The 24,184-nt window shown below is 46.0% G+C and overlaps 1 protein-coding gene across 5 annotated transcripts in view; it reads left to right on the top strand.

Moving 5' to 3' along the window:
* The window catches only part of KCNJ1 (potassium inwardly rectifying channel subfamily J member 1), a 40,820-nt gene extending 24,675 nt beyond the window's left edge, over positions 1 to 16,145 (top strand). Inside the window, exons 1-3 of one of the 5 annotated variants that reach the window (XM_082476289.1) lie at positions 55 to 163; positions 4,599 to 4,766; positions 13,721 to 16,145. In XM_082476289.1, the coding sequence (XP_082332415.1) occupies positions 13,741 to 14,859 (1,119 nt within the window). In that variant the 5' untranslated portion in view covers positions 55 to 163; positions 4,599 to 4,766; positions 13,721 to 13,740 and the 3' untranslated portion in view covers positions 14,860 to 16,145. Of the gene's footprint in view, positions 1 to 7; positions 164 to 4,598; positions 4,767 to 12,345; positions 12,413 to 13,720 lie in introns of those variants that run through there. The other 4 variants (XM_082476288.1, XM_082476290.1, XR_014267875.1 and 1 more) reach the window with 4 other exon arrangements.
* Positions 16,146 to 24,184: the final 8,039 nt, after the last annotated feature.

Raw genomic sequence — 24,184 nt, forward strand, 5'->3', positions numbered from 1 at the left:
TTTCCAGGTTTAATAGATTACATTGGGAAATTAGGTCTGTGAAAACGCAGGCAGTCAGCTCAGACAGGCATCAGTCAGCAGCAGAGCTGGAATTCAAGTCTGACTCCAGACCACGTGTTTCAAGGCCAGCAGAGACTCCGGGGAGGCTGTACAGGCCCTCCAGGTAGACTGGCCTCTTCTTCTTTTTGTAGGAAGTAGTTCTCACCATGGGACAAGGGTCATACTTTAGTTTCTTTGCCCCCAAAATGTCATTTATTTGTGATGATCCAGGATTGGTCCTGATGGTGTGTCATCAAACAGGTCATTGTGATCTATGTTAATGCAGGTGAGGTTTTTTTTTTTTAAGGTCGGCAACTGAAAATAGAGAGGGGTGGCCCGTGTTCAGGAAGCGTACATGGAAATCCAGCCCTGCCCTTGAGAAAGGGGCCGGGCCAACCTCCGGGAATGCACAGTGGGTGGTTTTCTGTCCCTCCTTTGAGAGGCCCTGAATTTGGCCTCCACACACTCTTCCCCCCAGCTGTCACCAAGGAGGCAGCCAAGACCCCCCTCCCATCCTAAGCTGCTCCACGCCCCCTCCTCCCTCCTCCGTGTGTGTGGGCAGGCGGAAGGAGGTGGGGGAATGTGGCCTCGCGAGTGGTTTCAGTGGTGCGATGGGATTCTGGTTCATTTGTCAGGTAGCTGAGTCTCCACAGAGGTCGGTCTAAGGATGGATAACTAATGTCACTGACTCCAGGAATACAACAAGGGCCATGGGCAAGGAACAAAGGTCAAGAAAAAATGAAGATTAAAAAATGTACTGAGTAAAGGGGACTGCCCTGGCGGTGCAGCGGTTAAGACTGCACCTTCCGATGCAGGGGGTGCGGTTCGATCCCTGGTCGGGGAGCTACGATCCCAAGAGCCTCGCAGACAAAAAAACCCGAAACATAAAACAGAAGCAATATTGTAACAGATTCAATAAAGACTTCAAAAATGGTGCAGATCAAAAAAAATATTAAAAAAAAAAAATGTCCTGCGTGAAGGAAAGAGCAGGAGAGAATGGAACTGAGCTCCCACGAGGGTGAAAGAGGGTGAGGGAGTGTGGGCAGGCGTGGCCAGCACAGTGGGCCGAGGGGCAGCCTGACGAGGCCAAGGTCACGTGAATGCCCGTCTGCCTCCGGGCGACCCATCAGATGGCGCGTGGGTCCGCGGGCCTGTGGTGCTTGGGGGACGGTAGACCTGCTCCCAAGCTCAGGACCTTGGCCCGACCTCCTTCCCTGGGAGCTGTGAGGGGCGAGTGGGCAGAGCTGACCCGGGGCTAAACCCTGAGCTGCCAGGTCAGGGTCACGGCCTGTGGGACCCAGGCGAGGGTGGACAGCGGGGGCGGCACCACTCTCTGCCTCGGCTGCTGCCCCAGTCACCGCCGGCCGGGCTGGAGGAGAAGGGTTTGTCCCACGGATGCCGGGAGAGGCGCAGTCTCTCCTTTTGCAGGCAGAGCGCATGTTGAGGGTGAGGATGGACAGAAGCATCTTTGGGCGCCTCCAGACTCTTATGACCAAGGAAATAATTTGGATGTGGTGCCTCCAGAATCACGGTGGCACTTGCTATAGGAGGAGGGGGCCAAGGTCAGTCGAGGGCCCTACAAGGGCCGAGGGTGGTGTTTCCGGCTGGCGCTGGGAGAGAAGGGAGGAGAAGAGATGGAGAGGAAGGAATTGGAGAGGCAGGACACAGATGGGGGCAGTTTGCCGAGTCCTGCCGTGCAAGAGGTACTTGATGTGGATTTTTCCTGTACCGGCTCTATTGAAATAGTACAATATGATACGATACAATACAATATTGATATAATATGATATAATATAATATATAATTCCTATACCATGAAATCCACCCATTTAAAGCTACAATAGTGGGGTTTGGATATAGTCACAAAATTGGACAACCATCACCACCATCAATATTAGAATTGTTTCATCACTTCAAAAAAGACACTCCGTACCCATTACAGTCACTCCCCACTTCCCTCTCCCCCCACCACTGGGAACTACTGATCTAACTTTCTCTCTATGTAGATTTGTCCGTTCTACACATTTGTACAAATGGAAAAACTCCATATCTGGCCGCTTTCACTTAGCACAATGCTTTCAAAATTCACCACTTTGTAGCATGTATCAGTACTTCATCCCTTTTTTATGGTCGAATAATATTCCATTGTATGGACAAACCCCATTTATTTATTGATTCATCGGTAGATGGACATTTGAGCTGTTTCCAATTTCTGGCTGTTATGAACAATGCCACTATCAACATTTGTGCACAGGCTTTTGTGTGGACATGTGTATTTTCCAGTGAATCCCCTTGGCAACAAATAGGCGTTATAATCACCAGTTTATTAGGAAAAACTGCGGAGAGGTTAAGTAACGTTTCTGAGACGGAAAAACTTCTTGTGATTCAGTTTGATTACAACTAGAAGGGCAAATAAGAGGAAGTAAAGTGGAATTTCACTTCACCTTTTCCAGGACACTGTACACACCAGTGAGTAAAAAGAGAGGAGAGGAATGAGGAAAAGTGCGTCATCAGGACTGCCGTGGGCTCCGTGGGCCCTCTCGGGGGCAGGTCTCGGCGAGGCCTCAGGTTTGCCCACCCTGGCCCGGCTCTGAGTCTGGGGGAGGCCCTCCTCCTGCTCGCTCTCTTGTTTCAGGGGCAGACACTTGCCAAGAGCCACGCAAGACAGTTGCTGGCATAGCTCGTCAAACTGTGAGGAGGCGGGTGGGACGTCTCTGCAGCAATGTCCCCACTCTGAGAGGATCCCCTGGGTTGGGCCCTGCCCGGTGACAAGAAGAGCCCCAAATAGAGGAATTCAGCACAGGCCCAAGGACGGCTCTAGGACACGGAACTACAGGGTCATGGGGGCTGCTGAGTCTGCTTCCCTCTGCCTCCAGGGCTTTCCCAGAAAGTTCTTGGACATGGGAGGGTGGGTGACGTGCCGCCCCATTAATGCAACTCCCTTGGCTCGGCGGAACCCAAGCCAAAGCTGGTAATCATTGACCCTCAGAAGCTCCCGGGGCAGAGCAGCAGAATCCACAGGAGGGTGGGCTCTGCAGCTAATCCCCTGCCCTGTGGTTAGAGCCTTGCCCTTCTCATTACCTTTCTGAGAAGCATGCTGCTATTGCAGCCCGGACACTGGTGAAGAGAAGCCCAGAATTTAAAGGCATCTCAGATAATGACACGGTTGGATCTTTCATTCAATGTATGGCTGTAACTTGACAGAGAAATTAGAGCTGGAGGTTGCATTCCTGAAGGTGTTAATGGCTGGATCACTTTCCGTGCCTAAGTGCTGCCTGAGCTCTTTCCACCCATCTGTAATAGATATGAATGGGCCCATTTTTCAGATGAGAAAATCGACACACTGAGAGATTGGATGGTACCCCGAGTTAGGGCTAGTGAGTGACTGACTCCAGATTCAAACCCCACACACCCACCTCTTAAATCCTGCCCTGTAGGCCCGTTGCTGGGGCAGTGACAGGAAACATAAGCTAGAATATAGGACTGAAAGGCCCCCAGAGGTCCCCTCCAAACTCAGGAACCTGCGGTTCTGCGCCTTCTCTTTGCATGTCTCTTGGAGCGGGGATGGACCAACACGACACCCTTCACCTGTGGGCACAGCATCATGACTAATAGCCCCCCAGGGCCAAACTCGAGGCATCAGAATGATTCCTATATTATAAATCTTCAAGGTTTGGGATTCTATATGTTTTCTTAAAAACCAAGTGTGCTTTCTGGTTGCAGACACTCAGGAAAGCATGTTCAGAGTCTCTAGTCCACATGGAATTCATTCCTTTTTGGGGCTGGAAAGACTGAATTGATGTAATACCAACCCAAACCACAGAGAGCTAGAAGGGTCAGACTAATAACGGGGTCTCTGCACACATATAAATACAACTTTTGGTAAACATTAAACTCTTTTATTAAACGTCAGTGCCATTTGAGGTGGGTGCTTGAGAGAGATTTAAAAATTATTTTATTACATATGTGTCCAGTTTTCAGAAAAACAAACTACACTCATCCCCCAATACACATACTTTTACAAGCCAAACAAGTGAGAAAATGATTTTTTTATTTGAAAAAATGATTCTTTGCTTTATAAACTTATTCAGTAAAGGCTTCCTTTAAATATCTAATATTCTAGTGCATATATCATACAACTTACTATACACAAGCAATTTCTGTTCATATACTATCTTTCGAGAACACAATTTATTGGTTTTGGTTTCAGCATAAGGTTTATATCTAGACTTGTATAATGATCTTTTCATTGTAATGGATTTCTTTTGAATAGAAATGAGAATAAAAGGCCATGAGACTAGAAATGCCTTTGGGTCCTTGTGTTAATTTAATTCTCAGCTATAGGTTCACCAGAAACTAGAATTCAACGGTTAGTGCAGTGACTCTCAGGAGGTCTGGCCTGAGTGCGTGGTGGAGGCCTGAGAACTGACCCTCCCACCCTTTCCATGGCAGAGGGTTCCATCTGGTCCTGGCACAGACTGAATGGAATTTCACCCAGGATTCTCTAGGGACCTGTCATCTCTCTCCAGGTGATAACCATATTTGTTGTGTTTTACTAGGTATCTTCCATACTGTGTTTTCACCCCCAATCCTGAGCCCAGCAAAGGCAACTTGGCAAATTCCAAGCCCAACAACTGGAATCCCAAAGCCAGCAGCTCTTGGGTCACTGCAAATTCCAGTCATACATGAAGCTTTGAAAATCATCTCCTGCACCTCTTCAGACAGAGGCAAGTGACTTCATGTCCACACTGGCTTCTCAGTAAACAAGCCAGTGGACAACCCAGCTTGCAAGAGATTTCACCCTTGTGGCTGGGCAGACACTGTGGGCTTCTTGCCCCAGAAGGTCCCTGTTTCAGGGCACCATTGCACTGTGCTCTAGAGGGCGCTGTTCACAAAGGATACAGCTGGGAGGCCCTCCACCCAGATCTTAATGACCATTTCACAGTCTGCAGAGGCTTTTCTCAGCCCTGGGCTTCCCTTCGTTCACTTTGAGCTGTGCATCCTCACGTCTCCCTTGGTTTTTCCTCTTCACTTTGGCTCAATCCATGCATAGCCAACAAAGCCATGCCTTCTTTTGGTAAAGTACAGAACTCCCTAAAGTTGAGAAGATATACTCCTTAGAAAATCTTTAGAATAAAAGCCAAGAAGACCCAACTCTGCGACTGTGAGTTTCTCTCGTCCTCTAGGGTCCTCTCACTCTGTGGTCACCATTCCCCACAGCCCCCAGGGATGTGTGGCTGTCCCTTCAAAACTCTGAATCAGGCAGAGATGAAGGGACCCCCCCTAACGGGGGTCCCTTTGCAGAACCGAGACATGCTAACATTTCCAAAATACTTTAAAAAACAACTTTGAAGAACAACAAGGAAACAAAATTGAAAATACACATAGAATTAGTGTCAACTTCCAAAGCACAGGTTTCCTACTCCACAGCAGAGGCATGCTGCCACCAAAGACTGGTGAGACCCTACGGACACCTGGCTTGGGGCCAGCCTCACAGACTCCCAGGCTGGCTGTTCTGGTGGGAATATCACATCTCTTGATGCTTCCTGCTGGGTCCCAATCCAGGTGCCAGGAAGTGATACAGGTCTTTGTGGGGAGAGTAGAATTATCTTAGGATGACCAACGGCCCTTGTAAACTAGTTAGCTAGATAGAACTTTAAAACTGAACTTGAACATTTTAACTCCTTTTAATGACTTTGTATATTTAAATTTGGTCCTTCATTTTCACATCCTGATACAAAAGCCTGCAAATATACATATGCGAGTGTGACTTCTGGAAGCAATGGTATGGAATCGTCAATTGGTTATGAAACGGCTTTGTGACCTCTTAGTTACACCTCTTCTGTGTGCTCTTCTGCCTTTTGGGGTGTCAGTGCCTTCCAGCCAAAGAACACCAGGAGCATCCCAGCAGTCGAACAAGCTGGCCTGTTGCAGCTAGTGCGCACCTGCACCCTGAGGAATTGTGGGGGCCTCGCTTGAGAGAGTGTTAGGAAGCACGTAAATAAGATCTGGGCTTCTTCTAGGTGATTTGGGAGAGTTAAGGAAGCAATACGCTGCTCTGGGTTAGATGTCAGGAAATAGGGGTAATTCTGTGATCGAGTATGTTAATAAATCTTATTATCTAGAAGCAGAGAAGACCCGTGCAAGGCTAAAGCTGTTATTGGTAAAGAAGGAAGGATCACTCACAGTGCCAGCACGGGGGGACATTTGGTCATTTTCATGGTTTGGACAATGTTCATGTTTCTGTCTGTGTTCAGACATGATTCTGATGTTGATATCCTGTGAAACTGGGTTCCACAAGAGAACACCAAGACCCAGCTGTGAGCCCCAGGAGAGTTCCCGACAACACCGAGACCCAGATGTAGTGCCAGGCTGGCTTCCAGCTGCCTGGAGCTGCTTTCTCCTTTTCAACGGCGTCTGTAGATTGTCAGTGATACAATCATATGCTACTTAATGTCTGTGGTAAGAGAAGAAGGGCATCGCCCCTGGTAGTGCACCAAGGAAAATTCTCTCCCTCTATCCTGTTCTCACCTCTCCAGGATAAGGCTTCTGCCCTGATGATGGACAAATCCTTTATACAAACGTGTTTGGCTTTCTCAGGTCTTCTATTCCACAGGTCAGGATGGGCTCTGAAGCCAGTACAGTTCACAGACATCGATGTGTTGTCAGAACCTTTGTCACCCTCTCTCTCAGGAGCCTTGTCCCTCGCCTGGGTGTCATTTCCCCACACAGCCCCTGTGACTCTGCAGAGCAGACCCTCAGTGGCCTGGGTCGGTGATGCCTGGTTAAGCTGCTGCACAGGTTTAAATTTCTGAACTAATAATAACAGTTGCTACTATTTATTGTTACTACTATTTATACATTTATTGTGTAATTGCTGTGTTCTAGGAACTTTGCATATGCGATTGCATTTAAAACACACTACAGCCTTTGAGAGCACATTCTTACAGTCATTTCACAGGCGAGGAAGCTGAGGCTCAGTTAGCCTAAGTGGCTTTTGCTCAGGTCACCTGGCCATCAAGTGACAGAACTGGGATTCAAGTCCATGTCTGCGCTCAGCCCAGCTGGACTTCCTCCAGTCTACCCGCTGCCTTTGGTTCTTACCTGTGCCATGAACATCCTGCGCCAGGGCTCCCACCCCCTCTTGATCCCCATGCATGGCAGATCTCTATAGTTATTCGGGTGATACTTCTGGACCGGCAGGCTCCGGAGATGCCTACAGAAGCCGGTGTGCCTTAGGAGAGCACCAACACCCCCAGACCTCATGATTCACTGGCTCTTGTTCCCAAACTCTCTTCTCTGGAAGGAACCGGGCACCTAGGAAAGTCTGTGCTGCATTCCCACCCTGGACACAAGCAACTTGTGGCTTCACAGGGGAGGGGGCCTGTGAGGACACTCGGCCCCAGGGAAAGGTGGGGTATTACTGAGGTGCAGTCCCAAATCTAGCCTGGAAGGGTCCTGATGCTCATGCCCTTTCACATGCCCATGAGGCCAGGAAAAATTATTTCCACCAGCCTTGCCAAGTTCTATGTAAGAATCCAGGCTGAGCCCAAGGGAGCAGCCTGGTAGAGCTAAAGACATCAGAGGTGATTTCTCTTGGAATATGGAACAAAGAGGAAATAATGCCCTCTGTCGACAATAGGTCTCCATATAAGTATCCCCAGGAGCTGGCTGACTGTATGCTCCTGGGCACTGAGGGTTTGCAAATCCAGCTGGGTGGCCATCCTCCAATAGCTTGAGGCCGTTTTCATAGAAAACAGGAAGTCCTCTGCGGTATCAGTTAGATGCATTTGTTTTAGCTCCTCTGCAAAGGTGTGTTAAAGAGTGTAAGCCTGACCTTCAGCCTGTTGCGTCTCCTCTCTGGTGGATGCTTGAAAACCCTGTGCTCGACCCCTTCCAGGCAGCAAACCTGCCTCATTGCAATTACTGGATAATGACTGAATTACTACTCATCCTTGAGCAGCTTGACAGCAGGGAGTTACCTCTTTTGCTTCCTAGTGTAGCACCTGGCATGTAGTAAGTTCAATCAGTAGAGAGTTTGCTTGATTTCACTGATTAAGAAGGCAGAGACCTTGGGCCGTGATCCCATTGCATGCCTTGCTACGGTAGGCCCTCAGGAAATGTTGGTTAATGGCCTGAAACAAAGCCATCAATTTTCATGGAAGCTTGAATTTCTCCTCCAGCACCGTTGCAAAGGGACTACAGAAAGTCATTTGACTTCTGCTCTCAGGCTCAATAACTCCTATTTTCTACCTCTGACAGACAATCTTGACTCTCAGAAATGTCCCGAGCGAATTCAGGCTGTGTGTGAGCTGTGAGAGGTTGGACTAAAAGGCAGACTACAGCAACTGTGTTTTCATCTATAGAGAGGAACGATAGCCTTTGTGATTCTAAATAAGAGATAAAAGCAACATCTATGGGCTTCCCTGGTGGCGCAGTGGTTGAGAGTCTGCCTGCTAATGCAGGGGACGTGGGTTCGAGCCCTGGTCTGGGAAGATCCCACATGCCGCGGAGCAACTAGGCCTGTGAGCCACAACTACTGAGCCTGCGCATCTGGAGCCTGTGCTCCGCAACAAGAGAGGCCACGATAGTGAGAGGCCCGCGCACCGCGATGAAGAGTGGCCCCCACTTGCCACAACTAGAGAAAGCCCTCGCACAGAAACGAAGACCCAACACAGCCAAAAATTAATTAATTAATTAATTAATTTTTAAAAAATAGGAGGGTCATTAAAAAAAAAGTACCTATTTAAAAAAAAAAAAAAGGAACATCTATTTGCCGTCTTTTCTCTGGTACAGTGGTTGCTGCGTGCTGGGGTGGGAAGAAGGCAGTGTGATATTGGCCACGGGAAACCCCAAGTTCCCAATTACTTGTTCTCAGGGGGTTGCCTGCAAAAGAACGACCTCTGTCCTGGTTCTTTAAATACCATCAAGGAGTACAAACTGTAGGTACCTCACTTAAAATGCAGAGGGGTTTGGTTGCCATAGGTATTGTATGCAAATAAAGCATGCATTTTTATGGAGAAAAGGAGATTCAGGAGGAAAATGTTTATTTTCAAGAACTTGAAAGGCTGATCACCGGAAGAGAGTTCAGACTTCTTTAGAAGTATCATGAGTTGTCCCTGAGGCAGAACTAGACTGGGTGTTGTTGGTATCAGTTTCTCCTCTAGGTCTAGATGAGAACATCTCGCAGGGCACACAGACGCTAAGTGAGCTGGCCCTTGCTAGTGCTGGCCCTTGCTGGTTCCAGCCGGTGTCTCGCGATGTCCCCCAGCACTGTCACCTATTTACTCAGCAATTCTTTCAGTTCCTCTGTGCCCCTGCCTCTGTCACATACACAATTTACAGTTTCAGTGCCGCACAAAAATGTCTCTTCCAAAATATCTCTGTTGGATGGGGAGCCATGTAAGTGATAGCAGACTCATTGCTTTCATGCATGCTTTGTTTAATTGATCGTCATTCAGCAAACAGTTACAGAGTTCCCACCATGTGTGACTCTAATGCCATCTCCAGGCATTGGTCTCCATAGCACTTCTCTGCTCCTCAAATAAGATGCTCCCAGAGCACTTCCATGGTTTTCTACCCTGGCAGGTATCATACTGTGTTTGACGGTTTATCAGCTTGTTTGCATCTCCCACCCAGACTAGAAGCTTTTTCACAATGACAGGGACTGTACCCATTTGGTAAATGATTACTTCCGTGATGTCTAACACATGTTAGAATCCACACATTGCTTAATGATGGATAAATAAATTAATCGACACAAAAGTTGAGTTTTCTGTCAGTTGAGGTGTTTTCGCAGGGGGTTGGGGGATGCCTGTCTAATAGAGATCTTTGAGCAGAGACGTGTCCTTTGGGTATTATACAAACCACACCACATTGTAATTGCTGATTTACTGAGCTCACTTCCCCCTTCGACTGTGAGCTCCTTGAGAACAGGAGCAGAGTTCTATTTGTCTTTGAAATCCTACACAATACACTCAGTGTTCGGAAAGTTCATACAAAGTCTATTTTTTGAGAATGGACTGTTTACAGAAAAAAAGAATGCTGGAGCACTGAAGAAAAAAGATGGCAATAATATAATCCACTTGCTTTGCCAGGCCATTAAGAAGACTTTGGTAAATATTAGCTAATGTCCAGCCCTATGCTTGCTATTAAGATTTACTGATTTCAATAGAAAGTGACCTAAAAACTGTGCATGTTACATAATCCAGGGCCAATTTCTAATCGCCCAATAGTTCCAAAAATACGTATTGTATCTGTCTGTGGTAGGATTAAATGCCATTGTCTAAGCAAAGTCGGATATAGGCTGTGTATAATGGGACTGCCATGTGACTGATGGGTTTGGTCAGAGGATGAATTTATCCTGTATTCTTGCATTCTCTAGGTATAAATCTTCACACTGTCTGAGTAAATAAATCAACAGCATTGGTTAACCCAGTGCATATAGAAAGTACCTTCAGTAAATGCCAGAGTTTACAAAATAAATCCAACAATAAAGGCTGCTTTTAAATCTCAATTTCTTAAACAACAGTGACTGCTGTGAACAGAGATTAACATGGTATCTTGTTTCTTCCTGGTGTGATCTTATTTTTGTCTTACAAATATGTACTTACCTACGTCTGTATCATTCACCTGTATCTTTGTGAACGCTTAGAAATCTGAGTATCTCAGTGTGTTTCAGGGAATATGCTGGGAGATTGATGATAACTAATGTTTCTGGTGAAAGGTATTGGGCACAAACTAGGAGAAAGAGCGAGAGAGCTATAGAGCATGGTAAAGGAGAGGAGGAAGATGCCAGAACAGAACCTGTGCCTGCTGCCCAGGGACCTTAGCTGGTGGCTTATCAAGTCTTAGCATGATGGTATTCAATGGTAAGCCATGTGAGGTTTGGGAAAAAAATACATACCCAGCTTGGGGCTTGGTCTGAGAAAGACCAATTACCTTGGTTTAAAACACACAACTCCACTATCAAATTAATGTTTTCAGGCTAATACAAATTAGCATCAGTCCACTGGCCAAAGCCTACCATTAATTAGGCTGGGTTTAAAAGAAATCAGCCTGCCTACAGAGACCAACTCCCAACACTACCTCCTTGCTTTCCCCAGCCGTGGATGCTGCGGGTCGGAATATGTTTAAGATGTTGGTAAGTGTGGGCGATCTGGGGAAAGCTCTTTTTAAGCTGGTTGCTTTCGTTCCTGCTCTTTCCAAGGCCAGGCAGATAATATTTTCTTAGTAGTCCAGGCATGGAAACCCACACTCATCCAAGAGATAAATCAGGGGGGACTCATTTACTCTACAGAAATACTCTTTCTCTTCAAAAGTGAAATGAATTTAGGTGGTACTACAAGAATAGTGGGGGAGAAAAGCTTAGAGGTTGGTGTGTTAGGAGCTACGTCTGGAATTATAATATATGACAAAGAGGATGTGGATTCGACTGATGAATGTTGGCTTTAGAAGTTATTGTTTTAGGTGAGATCCACCCTAGGAAGAGCTTTGTAAACAGTATGAGCTTCCACGAACCTGGGAAAGGGAGAGAGTCCCCAGTGGATGGACACAAGGTTAGGGGAGATGTGAGCAGAGAAAAGGGAGAGATTGGGGAAGGAAGAGACCACTTCCCTTGGTGAGCCACACTTTGGGACCATTCCCTCATATTCTTTGGGACTTGAGGTCAATGAGGGTTGGGTGAGATGAGGGGCAGGCCCCTCCTAGTGCACTGCTGTCTGCTCTCCTGGTTACATTTTCTTTTTTTTAATATCTTTAGAACCTGTCCTTCCAATCACCACAGCCGTGGTTTTCTCATCACCACTTCTACCTGGGGTCTTCTTGTGTTTTCACCTGGTTTAAGGTCATGAGCAAGACGTGGTAGGATATCACTTTTGTTTAAAATTTATCACTAAGTTGGTTTCGCTTCCTAGTTTGTATGAATAAACACATTTTTGAAGGGGGATTTTGAAATCTATTTTAGAAACATGTTTGCATTTGATTAAAAATACCACGAAGACAACCATAACAGGCACACCTTGGGAGTGGGGTGGGCACAGCTAGGGGAGGAGACCATCTAGTGTTTATGACCCCGGGGGTTCATCAATGCTGTCTGTTTGGGGGCAATCCCTTCAGTTTTGTGCTGTAAGATGGAAGTTACAATAATGTCATCAATGAGACCTTTGACCAGATGGTATTTTGAAGTGCTTAATTCATTCACGGAATGATTCCATTTATGCTTATTGAATAAATAGTAAGTGCCCATGGTCTGCGCTAACAGCTGGGATAGAGGAGTGAATAAAACATGGTTCTACCTTTGTGCAGGAGTCTTTAAATCAGAGTGCCACATCCTTCAGCTTGCGGGCAAGGAAGGAAGTAGGAGATACCGATGGTGAGCATCTTACTATTCCTTTTGGGAATCTTGGCATCCCAGGCTTGTGATCCACTGAGAAAACTTCCGAGATCTTATGATATAACTTGACCAAACAGTATTGAGGAACTCGGTTCTAAATAGTGTCGAGCAAAAAAAAAAAAAAAAGGAAGTTGACCAATGCTTCTCTTGAAATGTTTCAGAGAAATCTGGTGTTAGAATATAAAATGCTATAACTGAGACACAGTGAGGTAGAGATTCCTCTGACCTGGAAGCAGGGAGCCTTATGCTCTAGTTGTCATCTTGCCATGGTTAGGTCCCTGACTTTGCTGTTGTCCTAATTTTATTGAAGTATAGTTGATTTGCAATGTTGTGTTAATTTCTGCTGCGGGACCTGACTTTGGAAATGTCATTAAAATTTTCTCAATTCCTTCACTAGATAAATGAGAGAACTGAACTGTATTATAATTTCTCTTGCTATGTGAGTATCCATAGCAGTACACAAGATGATTTAGGTAGTATACTGATGAGCCTTTTTTTCATGGTTATTTATTTCTATATATTAACAAAAATGTAAATAGTGTATCAAGCTTCTGCTTTCACAGATATTTTTGCTTAGCTTAAGACTAAATTTATTAAAGAAGAAAGGAGAATTCATTTAAAGAATGCTATCAAATAAATCATAGTACAGGTCATAATTTGTTATCATAAACATTTTTAAAAATTTATTTTATTGAAGCATAGTGGATTTACAATGTTGTGTTAATTTCTATTGTTCAGCAAAGTGATTCAGTTATACATATATATACATTCTTTTTCCTCTTCTTTTCCATTATGGTTTATCACAGGATACTGAATATAGTTCCCTGTGCTATACAGTAGGACCTTGTTGTTTATCCATCCTATGCATAATAGTTTGCATCTGCCAACCCCAAACTCCCAATCCATCCCTCACCCACTTCCCTTCTCCTTGGCAACCACAAGTCTGTTCTCTGTGTCTGCGTTATCACAAACATTTTTAAGGTTGGGTGTGACTAAGGTCAGAAAACACATGGATGTATGCTATCTCAGGTTCCTTTACATTTCTATCTCCCTGTAATTATTTTTTCTCTTTATCTTTAAGCAATATGGTCTTGTAGCAGAAATTTTCTACTGACAATAGCATTATGGTATCCAGAACAAGGTTGTCAGCTTGCCCAAGCGATCATTCACCCAGATTGTATTGAATGGCCGTTTCATAGGCAGTTAGCTCTTTAAGTGAGTCACTTAGTGCACTAGTGTTACACACATAATTTTGTTCTGTTTTGTTCTTCTTTGATGTGATTTCAGGTCGGGTGTTGACAGAAAGAATGTTCAAACATCTTCAGAAATGGTTTGTCACTCACTTTCTTGGTCATTCTCGGCGAAGAGCAAGGCTGGTCTCCAAAGATGGAAGGTGTAACATTGAATTTGGCAACGTAGAGGCACAGTCGAGGCTGATATTCTTTGTGGATATCTGGACGACTGTGCTGGACCTCAAGTGGAGATACAAAATGACCATCTTCATCACAGCCTTCTTGGGGAGCTGGTTCTTCTTTGGCCTCCTGTGGTATGCGGTCGCCTACATTCACAAAGATCTCCCTGAGTTCCACCCTTCCGCCAACCACACGCCTTGCGTGGAGCACATTAATGGCCTGACCTCAGCTTTTCTGTTTTCTCTGGAAACGCAAGTGACCATTGGCTATGGATTCAGGTGTGTGACGGAACAGTGCGGCACTGCCATTTTTCTGCTTATCTTCCAGTCTATTCTTGGAGTCATCATCAATTCTTTCATGTGTGGCGCCATTTTAGCCAAGATCTCCAGACCCAAAAAACGTGCCAAGACCATTACTTTCAGCAAGAACGCAGTGATCAGTAAGCGGGGTGGGAAGCTCTGTCTCTTGATCCGAGTGGCTAATCTTCGGAAGAGCCTCCTTATCGGCAGTCACATATACGGAAAGCTTCTGAAGACCACCATCACTCCTGAAGGAGAGACCATTATTTTGGACCAGATCAATATCAACTTTGTGGTTGACGCGGGGAATGAAAATTTATTTTTCATCTCCCCACTGACAATTTACCATGTCATTGACCACACTAGCCCCTTCTTCCACATGGCAGCAGAAACCCTTCCCCAGCAGGACTTTGAATTAGTGGTGTTTTTAGATGGCACGGTGGAATCAACCAGTGCTACCTGCCAAGTCCGGACATCCTACGTCCCAGAAGAGGTGCTCTGGGGCTATCGTTTTGCTCCCATGGTGTCCAAGACCAAGGAAGGGAAATACCGAGTAGATTTCCATAACTTTAGCAAAACAGTGGAAGTGGAGACGCCTCATTGTGCCATGTGCCTTTATAATGAGAAAGATGCTCAAGCCAGGATGAAGAGAGGCTATGACAACCCCAACTTCATCTTGTCCGAAGTCAGCGAAACAGACGACACCAAAATGTAACAGTGGCTTTTCAACACGAGTAAAGCAAAATCTCGAAGATACCTAGTGCTAGAAACATTATGGAGCAATCAACAATTTGGGGGTATGACAGTGGGACAAGAGCCTTTAAAATCTCCCTGCACAATGTCCCTGAACCCCATAACCATGATCCTACAAGACATATAGCTCTACAAGGCAACTGCATGAGAACATGCAATGGGTTTATAGGAAACTGGAATATGGGGGCCATAGGAGCTCACATAAAATCTTGAATAGGATTATTTGAAATCACGCAGTGTTGCTGGAAACAGACAAAAATCATTGAAAGCCTCATGGACAGACCAAATGAGATCTTTTTAAGAGTCTTCCCAAAGAAGATATAAACTTTAGAAAGGATCAGGGAAAAACGATATTCTTATTTTGGTTCTACTGATAAGAAAGAAGCCACGTTTATTTTAACATTGGCTTGTATCAAAGGAAAAATTGTCTTCTGAGTTGGGGGAGATGAACCAATCAAAGTAATAAGAAAAGACGGATGCACAGTGAACATTTGTGAGGCACTGGCCTTCTCCAGCCCTGGTTGTTGGCGCTTTCATCTAAATCTGGGTCATGCTGTGTTTCCAGAGGAGCAAGGGGTAGGCTTGGCCCATGGACTCCGCATCTCTACGTACAGGAGAGGAGCACAGAGCCCAGCCTGCTCGACGGCACCTCCAGACCCTGTGGCCAAACTGGGTGTTGCCCCAAGGACATTTAGACAGAGGCTAAATCACCACTCTAGAATCTCAATGAACACTTTGCTGCAAGAAAGAATGTTTGATTTGAAAATGAGGGTGATATTTCTTCCAATTTGTGTTAGATGGGATAAGGGGCTTCAAATCTGTTAAAACAGTATTTCCTGATCTTCCAAGAAGGCAGTGAGGAGTTTGAAGGAGCAAAGACAGTTTAGAAGGGAAAATACTGCTAATGCTTCTGAGAAAAATATATCTTGTGTTTGTCACCTGAGGGTTTGTAACTGAAATGCTGTTTCTAAAGGAGAAGAAGTATGAAAGGGAAGGGAATGGGATATGACCCCACAGTAAGGAAAGTGCTAGGTCTTCCTTCCTCTGAGGGCCAACACCACATCTTCATCAAAGAGACCAATGTAATATAAAGATTGATCTGCAGGGGAAGGTTTTACTGTGAATGTCTTGTTCAGTTTCCTACTTACGTTATTTTGAATGTATACTGGAAAAGATGGTACCCAAAGCTGCTTAGGAATCAAAATGTTTTCAGTGTGTTGATTAATACATTAAATCTCTGAAACTGTGGTGTACGTTCCCCAAGTGTCAGTCATTGCACATTAATTGTGACAGACCACTTGGTAACAATCCTCCTGCGGAGGGTGGGCTTTCTTCTGGGAGAGGCAAGAGTGGTGGCCCGTTTTGTCTTGAATCCAGCGTGCCCAGGAGGACACGACCTCAGGTGCAGATGTGTCCCATCCCATGCAGCCCCATCAAAACACTCCGGTATGAGTCTAGGCACATAGTCATGGATACCAGTGACTTTGTTTTTGCAGGCCTGGGGTTGAGGTTGTACAGATACACACACACACTCTGGTCCTTCCGACCAAAACGAGTGAGGAGTCTGATGGGTTCAGAGTTGCACACTTTGTCCGTGGCCATAATGGTGGACACGATGGGACCACGTGGGAGATTACTCTGTGCCTGTAAGTGTGTTGGCATCGTCATTTAATCTGCTGACAAAGCTAAAGGAAATCAGGTGTCACAAGCTCGAGGGAGCTGGAATTCTCTGCTGGCCCACTGTCATGAGGGTTTATGACTCTGTAGTGTCTTTATAGACGGAAGGGTCAGAAGACATGCCTTCTAGTCTGTTCTGCTCCTTTTAGCAGATGTTGGGGGATGCTGGTAGCGAAGTGATCATAGGCAATCCATTCCTCTTGATCGTTAAGAGAGCAGAACAACCGGAATCTTTGCGAATGGCCTTTCTTTCTGGGTTATTCGATGGAAGACGTCTGCTTTCAAATATTCTTGTATTAGAATTGAGGCATTCTGCCCTTTGAAGTCTACTTTTTAATGCAAATTCCCATTGAACCTTTAGTAACTGTTAACATACTTACATCCAACAAAACCCCGAGGAAATGAGGCCCTGCAGGCACCATCCAATGGTCCTAAGGGATGGCTGGAACCCCAAAGCAGCATAAGAACTCTGGACATTTGGAGAGAAAGGGTTACCACAGGCATAGGAACTCAGTGAGTAAATAAATTAAATGGAAAACAGAAGGTTCCAGAAGGCCAACTTGCCCATAGTTGAATGTCAGTGCTAAAGGCAGGCTTTTTATTCCAATGTGGTAACAGCGTTCCCACCAGCACCTGATCACATAGGCACTGCTACTGCTACAGGCGTGTCATATAATTCTATTTACTGATTTACCCATTTTTAAAAGCAATTCAACATTTCTTTTTCCTTTCAAGAAAAACTGCATCTCATGATGCATCACCATATTCAGAGTTTCCCTTGGTACTGATTCCTCTTGAATGGGCTGTTTAACTCTGTTGCTCTGAGGTTTTGACTTGGAGAGTCTGATCCTGGTTTAAACTTCCAGGACTTCGGTTGGCTCAAGCTCCAGTATTTAGAGTTAAGATGTGGGACACTGTCTAAAAATTTATTCCTCAAGACAGAAAGGGTGGAAGGAAAAGATCCTAAGTTGCCAGATCTAAGGAGTGAGATGCTCAGCTCATCTGTCTGTTTTCACGGACAGCAAAGAGCTTCCCTGGTAGATCGAGGGGACCGCTGAGGAGGTGTCTTCCCTCGAGATTTTTCATAAAACGGGAGATGGGTCCTCCACAGGGTGACTGTGAGTGGCGCGGGGGCTTGTCCCCTGTCCACAGCAAACGTGATGAAAACCTCGGATGCCCAGAATGCAAATGAAGCCCTGGCCCCGCCCCCGGGCCGTTGTCCTCCCCATTCCAGGAAGTGTATGTCAATCAAAGCTTGACAGGGGAGATAGAGCATTTTATTTTGGAAGCCAGAAGTTTGAGAACAATGACTGGAATTTCCTCTTTCTGTCCAGCAAGGGCTGTTTGTCACTGGGGAGATAAAAGTCCAGGGGTAGGGAATAAAGGTTATCGGGATCTGCGCCACACAGAGCCGCGCTGGGGGGCGCCGCGGGAGGAGGGGTTACGGAGGAAATCTATTTCAATGCCTGTCATTAAGTTTCCATTAAAAGAACATTCAGTTAGGAATTCAAAAATAATTTAATCTCCCCAGCCAGATGCACCCAGCTGGACTCCTTGGAGCTGAGTCCTGCAGAGAGGGAGACCTTGCATGGGGGCTGCGGGGGCGAGGGACGGGTGTGGGCCCTTCCGCATCTCCATCCCAAGCATCCTCCGCCGCCCTGGATGTCCTAGAGGCCGGGAGCATCTTTCAGGCGAGTGGGGAACCCCAAGTTTCTCTTGTGCTATAGTAGGAGAAACTTACTCTAGGGCTACTTACTGACTTCTTACTATGTCTGAAGTTCTGTTTAAAGCATTTCGTATACACTACCTAATTTTATTTTCCCAATGATCCTGTGAGGTACTATCATTCCACCTATTTTTCACCTGAGGCAGCTCAGGTAATGATGAGAGCCTGCTTATTTTTTTCACTGTTTTCTTTGGTTAGTCGTGCAAAGAACGGTTCTATGGTTTCAAAATCATAGAACCGGATTTAGAAAACTCATTTCTATTCCTGTGGCCTCTCCTTTCCCTTCCTCTTAGATCAAGGTAGCCATTCTCATTAGTTTTATCATGATGCTATTTCTTTTTGAAAAATATAAGCACTATACATATATTTATATCCCCCCATTCTTACACAAAAGGTAGCATTCTAGAAACACCGTTCACTTAGTGATACCTCCTGCAGATTACTGTGTATCTATTGTTGATAGATAATTCCAACACCTGTGGGCTCCCCAGCCCACTTGCCTTCGCTGGCTTTGCTGTGGCTGCTGGGATCTTGCTCCAGAGGCCCCTGCTCCGCTGTTATGAGCCTGAGAGATCGGGGCTGTGCTTGTTTTGCATTCCTCTCCCATTGCAGAGCGCCTGCAGGGCTTACCCTGCTTGGGACTGAGCTGGATTCTCAGAACCAGGGTTCTCAGTGGGAGTCGATCTGCCTGGGCTAGCACCTCTTTAAGGATCAAACCTTCCTGGAAGTTTGGCTGGTGAGAAAGTCAGAACAGGTGCCCTCAGGAGAAACAACGCCACTCCGGAACCTGGTCTAGGGTCTCTGCTAGGAAGAGGGGGGCTTCATTCCCGGGGCTTCTGGGTCATCACCTTTTGATGGGGATCCAGGCACCCTTTGGGAGATGGAGGTCACAGAACCCACCTCTGTATGTGACATTTTGTGCATAGGTATTAAAATTGAATTCAATGAATTAAGTAAATAAGATGCTACAATTGAAGTATGAAGAAAATGTTGAGGGGGCCAGAGGAAGGGGAAGGCTTCCCAGAGGAGGTGGCAGCCGAGCTGGGCTTAGTGGATGGGTAAGACTGAAAATAGGGAAAGGGGTAGGCTAGAGAGCTGAGCACCAGCTGATGCACACACGTCCCAGACTAATGGAAGAACAGGATGTACATTTGCTTGGGTCTCCTGGGAGGTGATGTGGTGTTTCCATGGCCACAGCATCGGCACAGGAGGGAAGCATCACTCTGTGGTCAGAGGAGCCGGAGGCTTGGTGCTGACCTGAGGTCGCATCCTGGATCTATCAGTCAACCACTGGAGTCCTTGCAGGGCGATGACATGATTAAATGTGTGTTTTAGGTATCTATCTCTGGTGTTGGTGTTGAGGGTGGAGTGGAGAAATTAGAAGCAGAAGCTCGCTTTTGAGGGCTGGGGAGGAAAGTGTTAGCATTCCCATTTTCCAGGAGGGGAAACCTGCTCAGAGACCACATGACTTACCCAGGTCACTAGTGATGCAGCGGGAAGGCGGGGCGAGGGCCCTGGGCTTCTGCTTTCGAGTCGGTCAGGGCTCTTTCCTGGGGCCACCCACAAACCTCACGCCTGGGGGTCACCTTTCCTGAAGGAAAGCTCACCAGGAAGGTGGCAGCCAAGGTCAGTGGGACTGCTCACCAGGACCAGAGGGAGTGAGTCTGGGGAACGGAGAAGCACATCCTTGAACTGGTTCCTTGGGGACACAGAGGTCACATGCATCTACCATGGCACTGAGCAGCCAAGGAGTCTGGGAAGGTGAGAGGCTTGTCCGCGTCCCAGAGGTGACTTTCTCTGTCCCAGTGACATGAAAAGCAAGCGATTCACTGATGTGTGGGCTCTGGACCACCGGCACTGTTGGTTTGAGTTGAACTCAAAGTGGCGGTGAGAGACCACAGCGATCCTGACGGCTTTCTCACTTCCCCGTGTCGCTGGTGGTGGCCACACACGACCTGAGCCTGGGGCCGCCTCTGAAGGACACGCCCTGCTGGCAGCATGGAAGAAAAGACGGAGGTGAGGAAAAGCAGAAGTGAAGGCAGGCAGCCCAGTGTGAAGTTCAGGGCCTTGGGAGACAGACACACTTGGGCAAATGCAGCTTTCCCCCTTGGCTGTGCTGTCTAAAACTAGTTCTTAACCTTTCTGAACCACTTTTAAAGAGTTAAAAATTTTTCTATTTTTTTAAAATTAATTTTCATTGGAGTATAGTTGATTTACATGAACCACTTTTTAAAAAATCGTAAATAACAATAATCCCTCTTTTAGAGGGTCACTGAAAGGACAACAGTATGAAATAATACATAATGAAACAGTAGGTAAAGCACCCAGCACAGAGCCTGGTACAGCCTCCCAGTAGATGGTAGCTTGAGTGGATGCTACAGCCAAGGAGATGATTCTGATGATGAAGGCAAGGTGGGAAGGTGAGTCTGGCCCTGTGGTTGGTCCCACACTGTGCCTTATCCCCTCAGCCTGAGCCCCACCACTTCCCTTTGCTTTCTAGTCCCAGCCTTGATCTTAACCTGAGACAAAATAACTCACCTTCCTCCCATCACTGCTTCTGCTTCCGCCGCAAATGCACCAAATCCTAGAAGCTTAGCGGTGAAAAAGCCCTATGAAAACCCTGACCAACCCTGTCATCTTACAAGTGGAGAGACTCAGGGTCCTGGAAGGAGATGGCTTATTCGGTGTGTCTTCATGGATCTCGGAAAGCACTGGTTGCTGACCTGGTCTGTGCTTTAGACACTCCATCAGGTGACCAGGGGAGTAGAAACAGGTGATATTACGGCCCTACCTGGAGAGGAAGGGGAGAGGGAGCGGAATCAACACAAGCCGTCAGTCGTAAGCAAGCTGGCACCTTACGTTAGCGCCTCTGGCCAGCAGGTGGCGCCATCCACTTCCAGATCACGAAAGTGAAAGTGGTCTGAAGTCCGCCTCCAACTGTTAGGCAGGAGGTGGAGAGAGGGCTTTCGCAGACCCGGCAAGCTCTTTAATAGCCATTATGTTGTTTAAATATTTAACAGAGAGACGTAAAATATCTGGGTCATCTGATCATTACTGGGCTGATAAAACAACGGTGAAAGACTTTGGAAAAATAAATATGATATCAATGTAGAAGTTTATAATTCTAGAGAGGGTATGGTAGCAGAAGAGACAGTTGTTACTGTTTATTAAGAGGCCCCTAGAGTGCAGGAGCTTTCCATTTTGTCTACAACAAGCTGAAATAATATTATTATCCCCATCTTATGGGTGAGAAGACTGAGGCTCAGAGAGGTTAAGACACTTGCCCAAGGTGGCGAGCGAGGGCACAGCTGGTATATATCTACATAGTCAACATTTAGAGCTTTCTCATTTAATCCTCATAACTACCCTAGGAGGGGTAGGAACAACCCGCGCATGCAAGCACAGGTCATGCTGTGTCAAAATTCACGGCTTTCCACCAGAAACAGGCCAACTCCTGTCTCCCGGTCAGGGCCCAATCCTGGCCCTTCTAGTTGCTTCCTTATGAATTTGGTGCGTCACTTACTCTCGCTGAGCCTCAGCTTTGCCATCTGTAAGATGTGGATTATAACTGCACAAGCCTATGGAGATCAAGTGGGGAGACACAGGGTTCATTTTAAAGCAAAATTCTATTTTATGGCATTATCTGTACTGCAGACACCTAATGGCTCAATTCACATAAAGACTTACACAAGGCCATTTGTCACAGGATTATTTGTAGTGAAGAAAGGCCTCCGCGTACCACAACAGGGAGATGGCGTTAGTGCTGTGTGGACCAGAATAAGGTGAGATGCTATGCTGCTTTCAACAAACGTTTGGGCACACAGCAGCGTCCTGGGACATGCTGGAAGACAAAATGCACCGGGAGCGCCGTGGAGCTCAGATTCCAGAGACAGCTGACAGGAGACACAGTTGTCAGAGGAGAGGCCAGGCACAAGGGGTCCTAACCTTGTCAGGGGCACCAAGGAGGGCTGCCTGAGGAGCAGACATCAAGGTGAAGCCTGAGGCATAAGGAAGAGTTAGTCAGATGATGGGGGCGGGGTAAGGAAGGATCATGGAGTGGGCCGTGCTCCAGGAATACACCACTACGCGTTACAAATCACATTTAACAAGTGTAATGATTATAGACAATGGTCTCAAAAATGTCACATGAAAGAAGTATGAACCAAAAATGATAAAATTCAATTTTATAAAAATTGTTTAATTAAATTAAAAAAATAAGACTTGAAATATTTTTAAAAAACATACAATTTTGTTGCATATATATACCTATGTGTACATACACATGAAAGAAGATTCAGAAGTAACCACAAATCCATTCACTCACTCATTCATTCACTCATCCAATGTGTTTGGAGGGCCTGCAGTTCTGAGACTGCTGAGGGCAGGGGGGATACACAGTGAGGAAGATGGTCAAGGGCTTCACCTTTACGGACCTACTTTCTAATGGAGGGAGGCGGAAAATAACAGTACATGCATAACTTTAAGAAAATTTCACATAATGATACAGGTCACAAGGAACATTCAGGAGGGTCAGGACTCAGAATGACTGGATGGGAGGAAAATGCTTTAGACAGAGTAGGGATGGAAGACCTCTCCCAGGAGCTAACACTGAGAAATGGCCAATGGTAAGGAGCCAGCTACGCAAAGATATGGGAGGAGAATATTCTAGGCCAGTGGTCCTCAGCCTGTGGCACCCAGGCATCACATGGGGAGCTTCAAAAAATACCAATGCTCGCCACCACCAACCCCCAGATTCTGACTTAATTCCTTAAGGGTACAGCCTGGGCGTTAGGACTTTTCAATCCTTCACAGGGAGTTTTACAAGCTTTCCTGGTGACACTAATATACGCTGAGGCCGAGACCCACTAGACTAGGTGGAAGCAAGTATAAGTGATGCACGTGATTATCTGATCATCTTTGGGTGGTAACATAATGGTCATTTTCATTGTCATTTTTTTAATATTCTGTATTCTACAGATTTTCTTTTAAGCCATGCATTTCTTTCATAATAATTTTAAACAAAAGATAACTTAGACAACAAACTAGTGAATCTAACAAAAAAAGAGAAGCAGACTCACAGATATAGACAACAAACTAGTCGTTGCCAGTGGGGCGAGGGAAGGGGGGAGGGGCAAGATAGGGGTAGGGGATTGAGACGCACAAGCTATTATGGATAAAATAAGCTACAGGGAAGTACTGTGCAGCGCAGGGAATATAGCCAATATTTTATAATAACTATAAATGGAGTATAACCTTTAAAAATTGTGAATCACTGTACTGTACACCTGTAACTTATATAATATTGCACATCAACTATACCTCAATTAAAAAAAGATAACTTAGAGATAATACATTATAGTATCTAGGGATCTAGGTAAAGATCTAGGCCTGGACTGGATCTAGGAAATTTGAATTCTAGCTGCTGCTGAGCGAATAAATAGCAGTACGGTCTTGGGCAAATTCTGTTACCTCTCTGTGCCTCCGGTTTTGCTCATCTCTAGAATGAATGCTGTAATTTCATGATTCTAGGAACTGGAGTTCTGAATGAGGAAGAACTAGCAGACACCTGAACAATTATAAACCTGACTTCATGCGAGGGAAGGTCTCCAAATAAGAGCCAACTCTAAACTTCCAGCTTTGGAGAATCTTACCAGATGCTTCTTTTGTGCTTTCATGTAGTTTTCTTGCGAACTTCATTTCAGTTGTTTTCTTAGGTCGGCTCTTAAGGAAGCACAAAAGGATGAACCATGCCCTTCTCTTCATCCCGTTTCTCCCGGCATGACCTCACTCTGCTACCCACCCCGTCACAACTCCGCCCCAGTGCTTTTGAGGCCCTGGTTAGAATCGTCCAAAGCCAGCTGGCAAAGTGCCTTCTCTTCGGCCT

The sequence above is a fragment of the Balaenoptera physalus genome (assembly GCF_965194825.1).
Source record: "Balaenoptera physalus genome assembly, chromosome: 10".
Lineage (NCBI taxonomy): Eukaryota > Metazoa > Chordata > Mammalia > Artiodactyla > Balaenopteridae > Balaenoptera > Balaenoptera physalus.